At 41.8% G+C, this 18,539-nt stretch overlaps 1 protein-coding gene across 2 annotated transcripts; it reads right to left on the bottom strand.

The window, feature by feature from the left end:
• Positions 1–8,880: 8,880 nt before the first annotated feature.
• On the bottom strand, positions 8,881–17,413 carry BTF3 (basic transcription factor 3). 2 transcript variants are annotated; one of them, XM_040090904.2, is made up of 6 exons: positions 17,393–17,413; positions 15,997–16,065; positions 12,639–12,752; positions 12,232–12,433; positions 9,754–9,810; positions 8,881–9,237 (listed from the first exon to the last, which is right to left on the bottom strand). In XM_040090904.2, exons 2-6 carry the CDS (start codon positions 16,063–16,065, stop codon positions 9,191–9,193), a joined length of 489 nt encoding a protein of 162 aa, XP_039946838.1. In that variant the 5' UTR covers positions 17,393–17,413; the 3' UTR covers positions 8,881–9,190. The 2 variants fall into 2 exon arrangements, with proteins under 2 accessions (XP_039946838.1, XP_039946839.1); XM_040090905.1 differs by lacking the exon at positions 17,393–17,413 and adding an exon at positions 16,391–16,485.
• Positions 17,414–18,539: the final 1,126 nt, after the last annotated feature.

The following is an 18,539-nucleotide window of genomic DNA, read 5'->3' as shown; positions in this document are numbered from 1 at the left end:
AGTTAGCAAACAGCGAAAAAGAAAAAAAAAAAATCTATGCAAAGAAAAGCTTTACTCACAGGAAAAAAAATCCCTGTGTAAAAAGCACAGACAACTGGTTTTTACGCAATATTAACAGCATGCTTCACTCCACATACTTTGTGTTTCTCTGAGGCACAAGAATGAATTCTAGTTTCTCTTGGTGTAAATACTTCTCAGTATTCTCTTTTTTTTTGTTGTTTGTTTATAGTGGCAAAAAAAATTAAGGGGTGGGAACTTCAGTGTTGGTTAAGTGTTTTGAAAGGTCAGTTTTCTGATTTTGTTCCAGTGAATGATTTCTGTAGCCTCTGATGGCAGTGAGAAGACACTAAGACAGACTTACCTTTGAACCACACCCATGGGTCCAAAAGCAGCAGTGTTTCTTTGTCACAAAACCAGAGGAGTTTGAAAATTCTGCAGTTGATTTTCTCTGGTCTTTACCAAAAGCTCTTGCCAGCGTAATTTCTTACAGTAATTATTCCTCTTTTACATTTGAACTTGAAGGAATATTCTGGAGTATTAAGATCTATATATCTATAATAAGTCACTTTTTCTGATTAACTAAATTATTTTTTGCCAAATTCAGTGTGCAACATGTAAACACAGATGCCATGAACTCTGCTCACAAAGCAGATTGCCAGCAGTTTCATGTAGTAGTAACAGCCAAATGCTTCAGAGCTGCACAAAGTCTTTGTCTTATTCATTCCCGTTTGACTTTGCAGGGTATTCTGGTTAATCATGTACAATGTTAGCATTACTATTTGCATGTAAATTTGATGAGCACTTTGTAACACTCTTCCCTGTCTGCTCTGGTTTTCCCTGAGGCTGTTACTAGTTCCACTCTGTTGCCTTCTTTGTTCATCTGTCTTGTACTTTGAATTCCCCACTTGTATTTCTGAGACAGTTACAGAAAGCAGCAACCTCCTGCCAGACCTTCCCAGGGTAGAGCGTAATCTCCCTTCAGCCCTCCTGTGGGCTTTTCCTTGGTATTAAAAAAAAAAAAAAAAAAAAAAAGTCTATATCCTACACCTCCTTGTGCCACACACAGAGCAGGTGCCCACAGCAGGGAGCCAAGTGAGGGAAGATGGGGCCTCTGCTCTTCACCTTTTCCATGATCCACGTGAAACGATCTCAGCTCCCCACCGTGGCACTAGAGGCCATCTCTGTCCCAGGACCATGATGGAAGTGCCCCATGACACGTTTCCCCTCCCCCCCAAAAAAGAACTCAGCAGTTGTTAACCCAATGGTATTCCTGCAGTAAGAAATAATGTCGCACAACTGTGAGATGAAAATCAGCCAACGAACCTTACTCATAGCCGGCAAACAACATGAGACGACATTCCAGCATGCACTAATTTTGCATTTCCAGAGCAACTTCACTGTGCCTTGGTCCTACAATCTACCTTTAAGCAATCTTTAATCTTGCTTCTTTAAATCCTGATGACGATGCTTAGCTCAGCTTGAGGAAACAGATGTAAACTAATGCCAGAACTATTACTCATCTTCCACAACTGTTTTGTAACAGTAGCTGGAACAAAAAAATGTCAGAAGTAGAACAACAGTGAAAGTTTATCCTAATTCTAGGTGACTTGTTATGGCTCAGCAGATCACATTCATAGCTCTGGCCTACACCTAGCATCACCCAGATGTAACTCCATTCTCTGGAAAGAATAAGGAAAAAAAATATAGACTGTATTTACTGACATGATAGACCCAAATATGTTCTGCATTTTAAACTAGTAAGTTAATGTTAGGAGCAATCCAGCAGACTTTCCTGAACATTGTGGACCAGGCTTTTTTCCTTTACAACAACAGTATAAATCACTGGACTGCAGACACTGCCCATCAGTAGAATGATCATCATTAGTATTGTTATAGCAGTTCCGCTTGCATGCACCTCCTGCTGTGCGGCACATAATGCTTTCAGGAAGTACACTGCTCCATCTGGCAATGAATGTATAACTGGGTGAATTAGGAATCCAGTCACTTGGAACTTTAAAGATCAAAGATATTGTTAGGGGTTAGTCCTAGGAATGACGTCTGAATAGATCTTTCTGTTGAGGGTTATTTGTCACCAAATTAAGCTAGCAACTCTCCAGGCATACAGGACTGTAAAGCATGTCAGTCCGTCTTCTGCAGATGGGCAGTGATGAGGACAACCATGTACGCAGAAATCAGCAGGGAAGGTTGCAGACCCCAACAGAAAGGAAGACGTAAACTGGACACAGCAACAAGGTGGATTACAGTTGTGGGACTGCACTGTACAGTTCATCCTTTTCCTGCAATAATAAACCTAAGTAATCCCTAAATAATCTCCTGGGAAAAAAAAAAAATCCTGACCTGCATTGTGGGAGATATTGTTTTGATTCATTATGTAAATCAACTGTACGGGCTCCTCTTTTAGCACTGAAATCAAAGCATAGCAAATACAACCACATCACATGCTTTTCACAGCCTACAAAATTTTCTAGCACATCAGCATTTCTATTTCATAAACAGAAAATTAAGCTTTACAGAACAGCATCACCATTTCTATTATATACCATTGCCAAGCATTTTAGGAGGACCTATCATACCATCCAATGGCTAGACTCAACCTTGTGTACTATTGTCAGCTAGAGGACACTGAATGATGTGTTGTCTGTGGGCACATTTGATGTGCAAGAACTTATTCAGGCTTCTAGCACCACGAAAAAATAGGCAAGTTTTAGCTAAACCCTATAGATCCTTCCACCCCACTTTCGTAGCCACTAGGCTACACCCACGCTGTCTTAAATGTTACGGTCTAAGGGATTCAACACAATTGTTTCTGAAAATGCACCACAAAAATAGCTTGCTTATCTACTCTGCAACGGTGGTATAATGTCTATCCCAAATATGGGGTAAGATCACTGGCATAACAACACCGCCATTGTCTCCAGAAAGGCCTTTGTTTAGAAGCATTATGATTTTCTGGTCACACAAAACAGTTTCCAGAAGGTCCACAGCATCCCAGAAATACGTATTGGTGCATCACTGAAACTTTGCATTCCCACTGGAATTTAGTTTACAGCCTGCTTACATAGTTTGTCTGTCAAATATACTGTATATCCCGATGAAACCAGAGAGCTGCCATGGTGGAACATAATCAGGAGTAAAAACAATGCCGGGTTTTGAAATAAATAGTCATCTATTTTCAAGGTAAAAATTATTAAATAGGACAATGCTAAAATATGAGGAACAAATACAACATGAGTAAAGGATCCTTTGTACAAATGCAGGGGCTGACACACTAAAGCAGAATGACAATCCATCTAGAATACAGCTCCTGGCAGAGGTCAGCCTAGACACCAGTGCATACGTGCACAAGGTCACATCTGAGCAAGTCTGAATTTTGTATGCTGGTGGAAGATGATGACTCAGTGGATCCCGAGACCTATAAGCTCGTCTAGCTTCTACACAGTAAAAACACTCTGACCCCAAACCACCCCTCCCCCCAAAAAAAATCTTAAAAGATCATCACCCCCGGGTAGTAATTACTGGAGCATGAAATGCTGCAGATGTACATAGGAATTGTTTATCCAAATGTTGCCCCCAACATATGCTAAAGGCAAACCCCAGCTACATGAGCTGGCTATGCTGGTTTCACACTGTTCAGCAGCTTCCCTAAACCGGAAAGAACTGTACTCCTAACACTAACTGGTGCAAAGCAGCCCGGAGGGAAAACATGAATTGTCAAATTAACTCGCTGGTGCTTTGAATACCAACTGTCCCTGGAACAAAAACTTGTAATGGACATCTCAAATCAATAAACCCGCCACTCTGCTGACACAACTGTTCATTTTCTTCACTTCATCTCATTTTTAGTTTGGGTTTGAATCCTACAAACACTTATGTTCACATTACCCTCACCACATATTTACATAAGGCCCTTGCTTGGTGAGGACAGATGAATACCACCACTCTTAACACAAAATGCATTGAATGACCTGTAAAGGTGAAGCCAAACCATGTCAGAATTCAGCACAAATGCAGAAGTCTGTACGATGCAGTTGTTCACAAGTCTTACAAAAATATCTCCTAACCACTTAAGTCTGCTCACCGTGCATCTTAGCTATGTTACTCACCTACGTGGTTCTAATGAGGCATCGTCACTTTTAATTCCTCCTAGTTCCACAGAGGAAACAATACTGAAGAGACAAGGGAGATACTCATCATCACATACATTTTAACATCATGCTACTCTACTGTGACTACCACTGACAGTGTCTATGTAATACCACAAATGTCACGTCAAACACCAGAGTCACACAGGCATAAATTTTGGCACCCCCAACCATCTTATTATCTTTCTTTTTTAAGGCACAAGAGCACAAGAAACGCTGCTACATCTCAGTTGGGTTCTTAAAGGTGGCAGTAGTCTTGTTTACACACAGTTATTAGAAATCCATCACAAAAGAGCAGATCACAAGATGCTACTGTTGAGAATTCTGACTGTCCAGCCATACTCAGTTAGAGCTGCATTTGCCGGATGGAGTTACTGGAAGTTAACAGGAAAGAATAGGAGGACTACTCACAGTCGCTGGAGCTGCAGCTTAAACCCACAGCTCCCTCTGTTTCAGTTGATGCTTTCAACAACTTCAAGCCTTGCCTAATCTTATCGCATCATTTTAAACTGGGATAGCACACAGGTGCAAACATGTGCTGCAAGTTATGTCGGTTGTGAAGCAGGATACTGCAGGGCTGATCAGGTGTGCAGGGCAGAAACTTTTGAGACTCCGGCATAAAATAGACATTACTAACTCAGGTACAACTTACACAGAGAATGTTAAGTAAGACTTGTTAACTCAGCTTCAGGTGTGTCCTAAATATCTGGAGTAGGATACAACCCATTACTACATTTTTTCAGAAAAAAAAGCACTGTCCAACAGAATTGCAGAATAAGGATCTCAAGTGCAGCAGATACTTCCACGTTTATCTGCCAGTATCCTGCAGTGCACATCAAATCCTTGTGTGAGATGTGTTACAAACCTTAGTTATTGGGTATCAAACCCAAAAACTTTTGCATGATCAAACTGACCTTCAACCAATCTGAATAGCAGCAAGATAGCCTAGAATTCTGCTTTCCACCCAGAAAGTTCTAGACATAGGCTGTGATCATTAGTGCCTATACCATTACAACACTACTCGGTCAACAATTGTTCTGATCTGTTTGGATTTACTACCAATGCAAAACGTTGAGCTGTAACTCATCTGTTAAAGTATTACTAATCCCTGCATTGCACAAACATTGTTAGAATGGCTTGTTTTGGGTTTTTTTTTCACTACCAGGATACCTTAGGTGCAATGTAAAGGTAATCTAAGTTACATCTGTTAAATCTCTTACAAAAAACCCCCAGATTACAGCAAGTCAGTACAGTGACAGTATTACATAAAATGTCTTCCTTCTATTCAATAACATTATTTTATAATGATAATCCATGCATGAAGACAGTATTAGCTGAGCAATTAAAATCCCATGATGAGACTGTAGGTACCATGTTACCAAGAAACCACAGCTTAAAGTCAATTAGAATAGACAAATAGTCATACTCCTGATTCTCAGAGCTTCCATACACATCCACTCTTTACAACTATACATCCAACATCTTTACATCTATACATCCCGCTTTACAACTCAGTCAAACTAATCGGGGCACTTACTTCCTCTTGCTAGTTCACCTAGGCTAAGTAAGCTTGCCTCAGCTGCACCCTAAACTCCTTTTTTTTGCAAAATAAGATTTCCTCTCAGAGTCTAATTCTCACAGGTGTGGCTGAAATGCTAGAAAAGAAAGAAAGAAAGAATAACTCAGAAAAATTAGAAGCTCCATTACATGTATTACTTAAGTACAAGACATGTTGAATACTTATTAGTATTTTTAAATATATAGCTTAGAAATCTCTCCTTTACATATACCACCATCTTGCCAGTCACTTATGGCTGTAATCTAGTCATCATCAACATGGACTTCCCTATATCTCTCTTGAATATTAACTCTCCAGTTTACTGTTTAACTTGTTCAAATACATTCCCACATTTGAAGGAGAGAATAGCTTGTTATTCCAACTGTACCATTACATATTTAGGTTTTCAGCAGATACAGCAGACAACTTGAGGAAAAGTAAATTTTATGTGTGTTTCACCCACAAAACACAGTATCAGCACAAAAATTTCAGCGAAGTGGCAACTACACTGAACTTCCCCCACACTCCAGGCAAATCAATCCAAGATACATGAGCACTGATTTTGCATCTGACATATTGAGCTGTGAACATTTTAAACCAAATGTTCCTCCTTTGTCATGTATGTTAAATGTTCATGGAATTACGTGAAATTCTCAATGGTTACTTCTCCTAAGAGACACAACCCCATACTCGTAAGACTTCGATAAGAAGAACAAACATGTAATAATAAAGCAAGGTGGCTTTGAGAGCTTTAAAACCAGTATTACTTTAAAACAAGTTAGAAGCTTTTCCTATGTACACCACTAGCTTAATAAAACACACAGCTTCACCATCTCCCAAAAGGGTTCTGTTGTTTTGGTTTTTATATTAGAATATATTAAAACATTGCAAAGCCCTTAAAGTGTAAGATTAACAATTATGAAAATATTTCCAAAAATCCATTCCAAACACTATGAAAAAAATCTCACTAGAACCCACCACTGCATTGCGTTAAGCTATTTCAGAGCTTAATGTGACAGAACCGGAACATTCCCTTAGCCTTTTAAAAACAAAAAGCTCAGTAGAAACACAGGCATCTGTTTTCATTTCTCCATTGTCCAAAATATCTGGAATGGAGAGCGATTTTCCTTGAGTAAAACTACAGACATAAATCTTTAATAGCATAATTACATTATGGTTACACAGAAGTTCAACCTGACAAGAAACATCAGCACGACTACTCTCAGTTTCTAGTAATTAAAGAGGGTTTAGGAAAACCATAACCAAACTCCTTACCAAGAGAAAAATAATCACACTGTTGAGGCCAGGATTGAACGCTAAGTTAAACATGAAGAATACTATAATCTTTCCCAATAGGGAGTCCCATTTAGACTCTGCTATACTCAAGCACACATTTTGCTCGTATCTTTATCTGCAGTCTGAGTCTGATGATGCAGATTATTCCAGTATTTCCTGATTGGGAGTGTACTGGGAGCATACCTTGCACAGACATCCACAGGCATGTCACAGTGCTGTTTATCACTAGAATAGCCTTACTTTGCACTTCAAAGACACTGCTTTAGTAAGGATCGTATTTTTTAAGTACCAAATGTGTATGTCTGTAAGAGGGGAAAAGGTTAACACTGTCTAGAACTTCTAAGCAAGGCCTAAAGTTATTTCAAGAGACAGAAACCAGTAGAAAGTATTTCATAGAGGCTACAAGGGCTTAAAGCAAGTATTTATGTGGACTAGCATAACTGAATCCAGAACAGGTTAACACATTGATAAAAACCCAGCATGTCATTTATTTATTCAACAGGTCACAAAGTCTGGCAAGCTACTCTGCAGAATTTTTTTCCCCTTATACAGAGCAATTACATTTACCATCCTCATTTCAAAAGTCAAATTCACACAGGCCTAGCTTTTCTACTTTGTTGCTGTAATTAAATGATTGCACTTTTTTAGCTAATTTGGTGCTACAAGTGCACTGTTGAAGTACTTGCAAACCAAGACAAGTGCTCTAAAATTGTTACTCAAAGTTCTTGCACCTGACTTCAGCCATGTCATGCGCACATTAGTCTGTCTTACCTCAAACCGCGCGAGTTTTGCAGCTTGAACAAGTTCCTCCACTGTTTCCCAATGTACACCATGACAAACACGCTTGGCAAGTCAGACACAGACCCACCCTTTTCCAGGCACATGGAGACCTTTTTTACAGCTATAGCAAATCTTAACCTGAACTTTATCCTCAACAAGCCACAGTGAATCTACACTTCCTGAAGTATCCGCTCTAGAGACCACCTTAGAAAGCCAGTAGCTGGGTGATCTGCAAAGTTTACTTTCTGTTACGCAAGTGTTCTGATCTATCATTAATATCAATGACTCTCAAACATGAAATTCATCCCCTACCCCTGGAAACTCCACCATACAGAGGGCAGAATGGAATTTAAAATGTCTTTCCTGTGCCCTAGAATTTATCTTTTTCTATGAAACACAACAAAAACCGCAAAAAGCAATAAAAACAACACATTCCTGAAACATTCCAATCATTAGATCCATCAATAGATCCATTCCAATCAAGAGGTCCATTCAGATCTATTAAGATCTGAAGCTGGTAAATACAGACTTAGTTAAGAGCAACTATCTACCCTATTAATGCTTTTCCCCCTTTCTGTGCTTCACTTCCCTACACAACTGATGGTTTCAGAAAAGTAAAATTAAAATGGTAAAGTACTGTTTAACCCATTAAACAGTCATGCCAAGCAAACACCTACTAAACACTCACTGAAGATAAAAATTTAACACCCACATGCAGCTCCCCAAAGCCATGAAGAACAGCAGCAAGCAGCTGGCAAGTAGATTCTTCCTTGACTTGCATGTTTTGCGTTATATTAAGCCACCATTAACTGTTGCTAAAATACAATCCTATTTCTTAAATTCAGTAGGTCACAAAGTGACTTACAGCCTACCTAGCTCTAACCTGCAACACCAGAAATCCACCAGGTCCAAAAGGTTTCATTAGGCACAGAAAGATCTTTTTAAGGAGCCAGCTTTTTAACAAAGCAAAAGGAAGATGCTCTGCAGAAAAACAAAACTGTTTAAGATTGTTCAGTAATTAATTAGAGCCTGTCGCTTAGTATTTTTGTCCCTGATTTTCCAACAGAAAGTCACACCAGAAACTTTGTTTTATATTTTTATTGTATGCCAAAGTTCATTAAAGATGGATGTTTGCTTGTATACAAGTTACTCAAAAAATGTGTCTAGGCAGAAATTCGTTAGCAATCTGACTTATTTAAAAGCATAGGTTTTTTCAGTCAGGCCACAAAAATAATATTGTGTACAAGCAGTAACTAAGGAGCTGTAGAATCAAGGAGTTTCCAAGTATCACAGATCTTGAGATCATAAGGAAAGAAAATCAAGGCAGTCACAATATAAAATAGCAGCTCCATGAAGCTTTTTCAAGTTTTAATTTTATTTGGGAGGTGACAGTTCAGTTTGCCTCATTCTTCGAAGCTTCATCGAAGTTTTCAACGAGATCTAGAAAAAGATTGTTGGAATTAAAGTTTGACCCACTTCCTCTTTGCCAAACATTTTGGTTTTGATTTTTTTTTCCTAAGTCCTACTTCACATCAAGTTTTCACACCACAAAAACTTTCAACTTGTAAAATACGGAGCAAATAATTTTTAAAGCCTTCAAGGTTCACCCTCCTTGCCCAACCAAGGAAATTTTGGATGGTTCATTAAAAAGTACAATTCTAAAAGCATTTAACTTCACTGTAACAACTGGGCAGTGATTCCTAACAAGGTAGTTTTTTATGGAATATTAAATAATGATCTTAGTCGTAGCTATCACTTCAGCACAGGACCAAAATGCTAGCTCAGACTTTGAAGTCTCTCATGGTATCTGAAATTATGAAATAATCTGCCCATAGAAATTCTGGGACAGCAAGTGACTGGACAACACACTTATTATCCCTGGTCTGATCATATGCTATGTGTAAGATTTCTTAGCAAAATCCACTTCCTTTTCCTCCACTGCTTATTTGTTCTTACCTGGAACTTCATCATCATCTTCTTCACCAGTAGCAAGTGGTGCTTTTCCGTCCACAGCTGCAAGAGCAAGTAGTTCAAAAGCTTCATTCAAGCTCACCACAGACATTTTGATTTACAGTTTAGCTTTGTGTTTTTTAAAACATTATCAACGATTCTGGGCTAAGCTGCAATGCTTTTCCAGTTCTGTAAATAAAAATCTTTGTCTAATGTAGGAAGTTCACACTCCCTTTGTCACTGATAGTGCTCAAAGAGCCCAGTTGTGAAATTAGACATCTTGCATCTAGGAATACTAAGTGCCCTGCATGCCAATAATTTCCAAATACAAATGGAGATTCATTTTACTAGTTTTTCCTAAAAGTAGGTCAGATCATGGACTACCAAATGACTCTTAAATTTACATATTTTACAAGACCAAGTTTTAAGAAATAAAAAGGATCTTATTACCCTAGACATCCAAAGAAAGCTGAGTTGTAATTGTGAAGTTGCCGACAGACACGCAGCTAGAAGAAGTACTTAAAAGGTACTATGCTCCCTGGCAAAGCCAGAGGAATATGGAACTGGATGTACAATTTTACACTCCTTAGGTGGTTGAGATGACCAAGTGTTCTGGTCCACATGATTCTGATGCAGTAATTTCTTTAACCATTCCCACTGCAGCTAACAGAGGTAGTGAGAATTAACCATCATCACTGCAGCAGACCAGTGAGCACCTGCTGCTGGGCAGAAGCAAAATGCTGAGGATAGGTATCTCAAGTGTCTGGGTGCCTACAACTGTTCTTAGCTGTACTGTCAAGAGGTCTCTTACTCCACTGCCTCAGCTTTATTCTAATTAATCCCTCTCAGTTTTTAAGAAAAGTGTGAGGAAAAAGATGGGTTCTTACTAGACCTGTACATTAATTTCTAGAGAAGCAGAACTGATGAATAAACTTTGTTTTGAAAGGGCTTGGGACAAGGACATCACTAACCTTCATTTGCTTTTTAAGCAGCAGAAAGCTGTTAAAGCTTAGGTGCATTGTAATATTAAAAACAACATTTGAAAAGCAAACCATGTTATTTCGTCCTAAATTACCTGCATTCTCCCTCATCCCCAAGACCTGTCCAAGTTTACTTTAGCATCTGCAATCATCACAGATGCTTCACTCATTGATGTTAGGCCAATTGACAATGCTGAATAGGAAGTTCTGTGTAACTAGTCTGGCATCCACTCTTAGTGGAAAGAAACAGCCATTTACTAGAACATAAAAAGTAATCACTTCAAACAAGCTTCCCTCTTCCCAAAACTCCACAATTCAGCTTAGAATATAACTTCTTATAATTAGATTTGCATTGTTATCAGAAGACAGAACCTCAGCTATCATTCTAAATCCTTCAAGTACTTTTTTTTCCCCCAAGAGTTACTACTATCATGAGAAAGTCATACAGGTGACATTAGAAGAAAGGATTTGAGGATTGTGATAAAAAATACTTCACCCCACATCTTGAAGACTACTTCTAGCAAAATTTTCTTCATTGGTAAATTGACAGGAGGGTACCATTAATTTTAGGAATATATACAGAGGCCGCTTTGCTGGCAACAAAGCAGACAAAGTAAAAACAAAATATCAATCAAGTTAGAACTGCCAAAAACTGGACACAATTATTATCTAATTTTTTTCCATGTTTAGGCTGTTCTGTATCTTTAAAGGAATGGACTAAAGATATTTCAGAAACTAGGAAGACTGTACACACAGGACACAAGGAATGTTCCCAGTGTCAACAAGTCTTTCACTCCGAATTCTTATCCTGTAGCAGCAGCATCTTTTTCAAATACTACATACTCCTCCTCTAGTTTTCCCTGTTTCCCAGAAGGAACAAACTTTCCTGCTTTTTTACTATTTTAAGTATGGAATAGGAAGTTGCTGTATCTAGATTAATGCTCATATCACCCCTGCTCTCTACATTGCTCTACACATACTGAAATTACAATGTACCTATAAATACCCCGTAATTCCTTCCTAGTTATGAAAAAGCCCGTGGAGAAATACCTTCACCACACCTGTGAGGGAGAAAAGCAATTGCAAGCTATCTGGTCATGTTCCTTTCCCCATTACTTATGTTTCCATTCAAAGTGTCAAAAGAGATATACTCAAGCTTATCTTTCTTTAAAACCTAACACAGAGTAATTAATGAACCCAACTTTAATGAACCAGATATGTCAAAATATGGCAGCCACATCAAGAAGAAAACTACCAGAAAATCAAGTCTGCCTACGGTTTTCCAGGGCTAACCCCGGTAAAAGACACACTAATTGGGACTTTGCTTTACTGAGTCATCCCTGCCACTGGATTTGAGCTAGAAATAAAATTGATTTTAAAGAGTTTTGATTTCTTTATAAGCATTTTAGAACATGCTTGCAGACAGAGAGAGTGCACAGAATGTGACCACTGCCACAGAAATAAGCCTCATGCCAGCAGGAAACTCATTCAAGTTTCAACCTACATTGCTTGGGGAGGGCTTCTGCCAATCTCCTGAGGCTGGTGAGACTGTCAGCTCCGAGCTGGTTTAGGATGCTGGGCAGCATTTCTGTCAGTTGCTTTGTCTCAGCATGGCCGGTGATAGTGAAAGTGTTGGCAGCCAGAGATGCCTGAACTTTGGGGTTATTGAAGTGAATGACTGTTCCTTGATTGGTAAACATGTTTACCTGCAAGAAAAAAAAAAAAAAAAAATCCAGTATTTGAAGCAGTCTAACAGGATTTTTCAATTTTACAGGAAATCAAAGTTTTAAAGATCCATGAAGATCTATTGGTAATTTATAGACAAGCGTAGGACCTGTGTTACTTACCAGAAAATTGAATTTAATATATTTTTTATTTATATATGGATTTTTTTTCCTTTGAAGCAATTACCTCTTCAATTCCAGAAATATTGTTGACTCCCAGTTTCTTCAATGAAAACTGAAGTTTTTTATCGTCTGCTGTAGCTGTCCTGTGAACAACCTTCTTCTTTCTGCGGGCAGTACCCTTTGCAACAACAAAAAAAAACACCACACCTAGGTAAAACTCAAGTAGTTCTCACAAACTCCAGCCATAAGGGCTGTATAACTACTTTACAATATTTATAAATCAACATAACATACTGCTCCTGTGTCTCAGTGCATGCAACCCTGCTGCCCAACTGCACTGCAGCAGTCTTTCTCTTGCACTAAGGCAAGATTTGCATACGTGGGAGAGGTTTTAGGAAACAATGCCATCAGAGAATATTTATTCCACAAATTTCATGGTTTACTGCACTATCTTTGAAAAGGGAAGTTGCAAATTTACCCTTGTTAACCCAAGTTATCACAAGACATAAAACTGAAGAATTAACAGTTGCAGGCAATTTCCAAAAGTTACTAATTTTTCCTTAGATTATATTCTTTAAATTACAGCCAAATTTTGGTAATAGTCAGAAGCCATAAAGCTATGAACACATCAGTAACAAATGAAAAAAAAAGAAGTCTAAATACTACATTTTTATTCTAAATAGCCATCTCTCATCCGATGGGCCTACATATTTGAAGAATGCCTACTTTTTCAAAATATTTCATAAACACATTTTTTAAAATACTTCTAGTGTTCTATACCAACCCTGTTTAGAAACCAAACAAGCAAAGGTTAAGCTGTCCTACAGACCCAGAGCTCTAGATTTCTCCAGGGAAGTAAATGTCCCACATTAGAAGATACTTTTTTCTACAAAAAAGCAGAAAACATCATTCTATAATCGCTTGCACAAGGATTCAGGCAAATGTGACATAAAACGTCTGCGAATTGAAAGGAAGCTACTTTCTGACACAATGTATCTACTAATCCAAGTCCTCCTACTCCAGCTGCTTGTCTAACACATGCTAATAATAAGAGAAGGCGTTGCTACCTAGCTGTAAAAATAGCTGCAATTCCTTTCCAGTTTACTGCCAGAAGTTTGAAAGTTGACTGGACACCAATAACTCCAACATAATTCTGTCACCAACCATGAGGAACATTAGTGGCAAATTCACATGAAAATAACACCTGGAAGACTACTGCTCAAACATTTAGGTTTTTACCTAGAAAACCTGATATTCACACCCTGCTACTGTCAGGTTAGCACACACAACAGAAGGTTTGGAAACGATTAAAAGTAATAGAAATGCTTAATTTTAGTGCCTTGTCTACCCAAGAATTGAGCTAGCTAAGGTATAAGCTAAGTCCCTCTGGACAAAATATTTCTCAGTAAATTTCAGAACATGATGTCTTAAATCAAGGGATATGGAGGAATACGTATCTCCCTCCTCCAAAGCCATCTCAACTTACATGACAACAATGAAGATCCCAGGAATAACTTACCACTATAAAAAAATAATTAATATGGCAAGTTCAGGCATTCTAACTATTTCACAGGCCAATTTTAAAACTGAACGACCATTCTAAGCTCTGTTTAAGGTCTCTAAAAGCCCTGTACGGACCAGCAAGCTGCGGGAACTGTAATCTGAATGCATGCTCTCACATGATAGACATTAAAAGCCTCTATAGGCAATAACCACACACTAGTTAACATGCATACAATCAGCAATATAACACATAACCATTATCATATACCAAGAACATGCAAAAAATTACCAAGGCAGTTAACTCCTACATAAGCTCTGTTTTTAAGGCTGGCTAAATCCCCAGCAACTGGGGAAGAGAAAAAAAAAGAAAAACAAGAAAAAAAAAAAGAGGGGGGAAAAAAAAAAAAAAAGCACCACAGCACTGGAATGAAAGCTTGAAAGCTCATGGAAACTCTTGTCAGCAAGAGTTCTGTTGAGTAATTTGTAATCTAAAATATTGTGTATACTTCCTCAGGTAGAAAAGATTCCTGACAAATTCCTGAATTAAGACTGACACTATATTTAAGATGTTTACTGTTGTATGACTATATTAAACATACTTTCCTCAGATTATAAGTAAACACACAACACAAATACATTCAGTCAGATGTAACAAAATGAAATGTTCTTCTGATTGTATTAGTCTGCAATTACAGAAATGTGACAACTACAGAATTTCCAACTTTGTGCAGAAAGGCAAAAAACTGCCTTGAGCACCCTAAGTATTTCTGACACGTCAGTTACATAACTCTTTGTGATCTGTTATAAAAACTATACCCACCTATAAAAACTATGTATAAAAACTAACTCACCTGCTGTAAGGTAAACTCACTTCAAATTCCGCACGTTTTCTAAAACAGCCCATACAATTATCATGGAATAGCTGGAAGAGGACTGCAACAGCCATCTAGTTCCAACCCTCCTGCCATGGGCAGGGACACCTCTTACTAGACCAAGTTACTCAGAGTCCCATCCAACCTAGCCCTTAACACGCCCACAGATGCGGCACCCACAGCTTCTCTGGGGAACCTATTCCAGTGCCTGACCAGCCTCACAATAAAGAATTTTTTCCTAATATCCAATCTAAACCTACCTTCACGTTAAACCCACTCCCCCCTGTCATGCCACTACGTGCCCTTGTAAACAGTCTTGATGAATCTTTCCTGTAGGCTCCCTTCAGGTACTAGGAGGCCACAATAAAGTTACCCCAATGCCTCCTCTTTTGCAGGCTGACCAGTCCCAGTTCTGACAGGAGAGGAGCTCCAGCCATCTGATCATCTTGCTGTCCCCTCTCTGGAATTGCTCCAACATCTCCATGCCCTTCCCATGCTGGGGACCCCAGAGCTGATGCAGCTCTGCAGGTGGGGTCTGAGCAGAGCACAGCAGAGGGGCAGAGTCCCCTCCCTGGCCCTGCTGCCAGGATGCAGCCTGACACTGCTCTGGATGCAGACACGTTTGGCTCTCTGGGCTGGGAGTGCCCATGGCTGGGTCATGTCCAGCTCTCACCCTGCAGCACCCCCAGGTCCTCCTGGGCAGGGCTGCTCTGATCTGTCCATGCCCGGCCTCTGTTGATACCAGGGGCTGCCCTGACCCAGCTGCAGTGCGTTGCACTTGACCTTGCTGATAAGCTTCCCATTTGCCCTAACACAGACTATTAAGTCTGCTGTAACATAACACACACACACAGAGAAACGGTAGGAAATTCAGCTACTACACACTAAACCTATAGAAGCGACTTCAGAAGGCCCTGGAAGGGGCACAGCTTCCCTTGAAGACAGTCCAGCGAAGCTGAGAGCACTCAGGACTACCGCCCACACCCTTTTCCAGGAACTTCTTGTGCCAGGCCCGATACGCGGGCAGCGCGGGGAGGCGGCTCCTACCTTGCCACCGATGCGCACTTGGGCCTGCAGCTTGGCGAGCTTCTCCTGGTTCATGATGGTCTCCTTCATCTGCGGAAACAACAAGAGCGCCCGGAGCAGGCGGGTGTGGGAACACAGGTTGGGGGGGGGGGGGGATGTGGAAAGCGGGCATAGAGAGCTCTGCAGCCGCCCCTCACCACAATCCCCACACGCATCCTCCGCGGCAGGCGCGCAGCCCCGCCCCGCCACAGGGCTCACACCGCGGGCAGAGCCGCCGAGCCCGGCCGAGCTTCCCTTCCAGGCCCAGCCCGTAACCGTCCCTTCCTCCAACCACCACCACCACCGCCGCCGCCCATCGCCCCCCCCGCCAGAGTCCCGCTCCCCTCCCGGCCGCCCCCCGGCAGGCCCGCGGTACCTCGGCGAGGGGAGGGGCGCGGAGCGGGGCCGGAGGCGGCGGGCAGGACGCGGGGCCGGGATGGGCACGCGGGCGCAGCGAGATGGCGGCCGGAAGGAAGGAGCCGCGCGCCGCCCCGCGCGTGCGCCGCGCCGCGCCCGGCAGGCGGCGCCCCAGCGCCCTCAGGGCGGGCGGGGCCCGGCGGGTCTGGGAATCCCGGGATGGGATGGGTTGGGATGGGTTGGGAAAAGACCTGGGAGTCTTGGAGCTCGCCGTGTGCCCGAACAGCACCGTGTCAACCAAACAGTGGCACCCAGTGCTACGCTCAGTCTTTCCTTAGGCGACTTCGGGGATGGTGACTCTAGCGTCTCTGTGGGGATGGCCGTTGTGGTATCTTGTCTCCTTTTCAGTGAAAAAATTCCTCTTGATGTCGAACCTAAAGCTCTCGTGGTGCAGCTTAAGGCTATGACCCCTCATCTTGTTGGCTAGTTGCCGGCCCTCCCCTCGCTGCACCTCCTTTCAGGCAGTTGTAGAGAGCGATAAAGTGACCTATCACTCTCTGCTCCAGGCTATAAACAACACCAGTTCCCTCAGCTGTTCCTCACAGGACTTGTTCTCCAGACCCTTTACCGGCTTTGTTGGCCACCTCTGGTCTTCTGCCAGCTCTTCAATGTCCTCCTCCTAGTGAGGGGCCAAAGACTGGGCTCGGTGCAGGTGCTGTGGCCTCACCAATGTCATGTACAGGGGGACAATCCCTGCCCTGCTCCTGCTGGCCACACCATTGCTGGCACAGCCCAGGATGCCATTGGCCTTCTTGGCCACCTGGGCACTGCTGGCTCCTGTTCAGTCCCTGTCACCAGCACCCCCAGCTCCTTTTCCTGTGGGCAGCTTTCCAGCCACTCTGCCCCAGCCTGTGGAGCTGCCTGGGGTTGTTGTGACCCAGGGGCAGGGCACAGTACTCACCATGCTTCCCCTCACCATGCCCCATGTTGCCATGCCTTACGCATTTTGCTGCTCTCTTACCCATCGTGTGCTACCTGCAGCCCTGCCACAGGCATGATATCCATGGTCTGCCATCAACCATTGGAGGTGGAAAGAGCCTGTGGTGATCATCCAGCCCAATGCCCCTGCTAAGTCAGGGTCACCCAGGGCAGGTGATCCTGGGTGGGTTTTGAATGGCTCCAGAGGGAGGCACTCCACAACCTCCCTGGGCAGCCCTTTCCAGTGCTCGGCCACCCCCGACATAAAAAGTTATCCCTCATGTTGAGGTGGAATTTTTTGTGTTTTAACTGTTGGCCATTGCTCCCCATCTTGTCACTGTGCATGACTGAAAAGAGTCTGGCACCATCCTCTTGACACCTGCCTTTGAGATATTTATATGTATTGTCAAGGACTCTTAGTATTCTCTAGACTAAATAGGCCCAGTTCCCACAGTATCTCATAAGAGAGATGCCCCAGCAATTGTATTTTTGTGTCTGGACCCTCTACAGTACCTTCTTATCTTTCCTGTAATGAGGAGTCCACAACTGGACATGGTACTCCAGATGTGGCCTCACTAATTATGTGTTTATTATTTTTCATGTGAGAAAAAATGTAAGCATTGTGTTTCTTTCTCACTTGTGTAGTGAAGGATGCCTCTCAAAGCCTGTGGCTGTGCTTCTCCCTGCTGTCCCCAGCAACTCTCCTCCTTCCTCCCAGCTGGCCAGTGCAGAGCTCTGTGGTGGAGCCCCTTAAGTGAACCAACCCCTGATGCCCCCAGCTGCCCCTGCCCAGCCAAAGTACTGAGTTTTTTTTCCATCACTGCTGCCTGTATATCAGTTCTTGACCTTTTTATTTCTTCCACCTTGTGTGTTTTCCACTGTGGCTTTTCCTCCTCTGTTATGTTGTTTGTAATTTGTTGTGATACCCATGTGTTGCTGCTGGCCACTGGATACCCTCTGTGTGCCCTCGCTGGATCCTTGAGATGTTCCCCTGTAGCCGTGTTTTCCCTCACTGAGGCCTTAATATGCCCTTTTAATGTCCTGCCAGACTTTGTGTTTTCCAGATCCTATTCTGAGAGCCAAACGTGCACCTCCCAGGCCCTTGCTCACCCAGTTGCTACTGCTTTTGTAAACCCTGTTCCTCAGTTTGTGTTTCTGAGGCAGAGATCATTCACAGCCTACAATTTCAG

Source organism: Hirundo rustica, chromosome Z (genome assembly GCF_015227805.2).
Source record: "Hirundo rustica isolate bHirRus1 chromosome Z, bHirRus1.pri.v3, whole genome shotgun sequence".
Taxonomy (NCBI): Eukaryota; Metazoa; Chordata; class Aves; order Passeriformes; family Hirundinidae; genus Hirundo; species Hirundo rustica.
This window is presented reverse-complemented; position numbering and strand designations above follow the sequence as displayed.

Coding starts and splice junctions, on each gene's coding strand:
- BTF3 (XM_040090904.2), bottom strand. CDS start 16,065: ATGAAGGAGACCATCATGAACCAGGAGAAGCTCGCCAAGCTGCAGGCC. Junction 12,753..15,996: donor AAGTGCGCATCGGTGGCAAG/GTAGGAGCCGCC, acceptor GTTGTTGCAAAG/GGTACTGCCCGCAGAAAGAA. Junction 9,238..9,753: donor AGATGATGATGAAGTTCCAG/GTAAGAACAAAT, acceptor ATCTTTTTCTAG/ATCTCGTTGAAAACTTCGAT.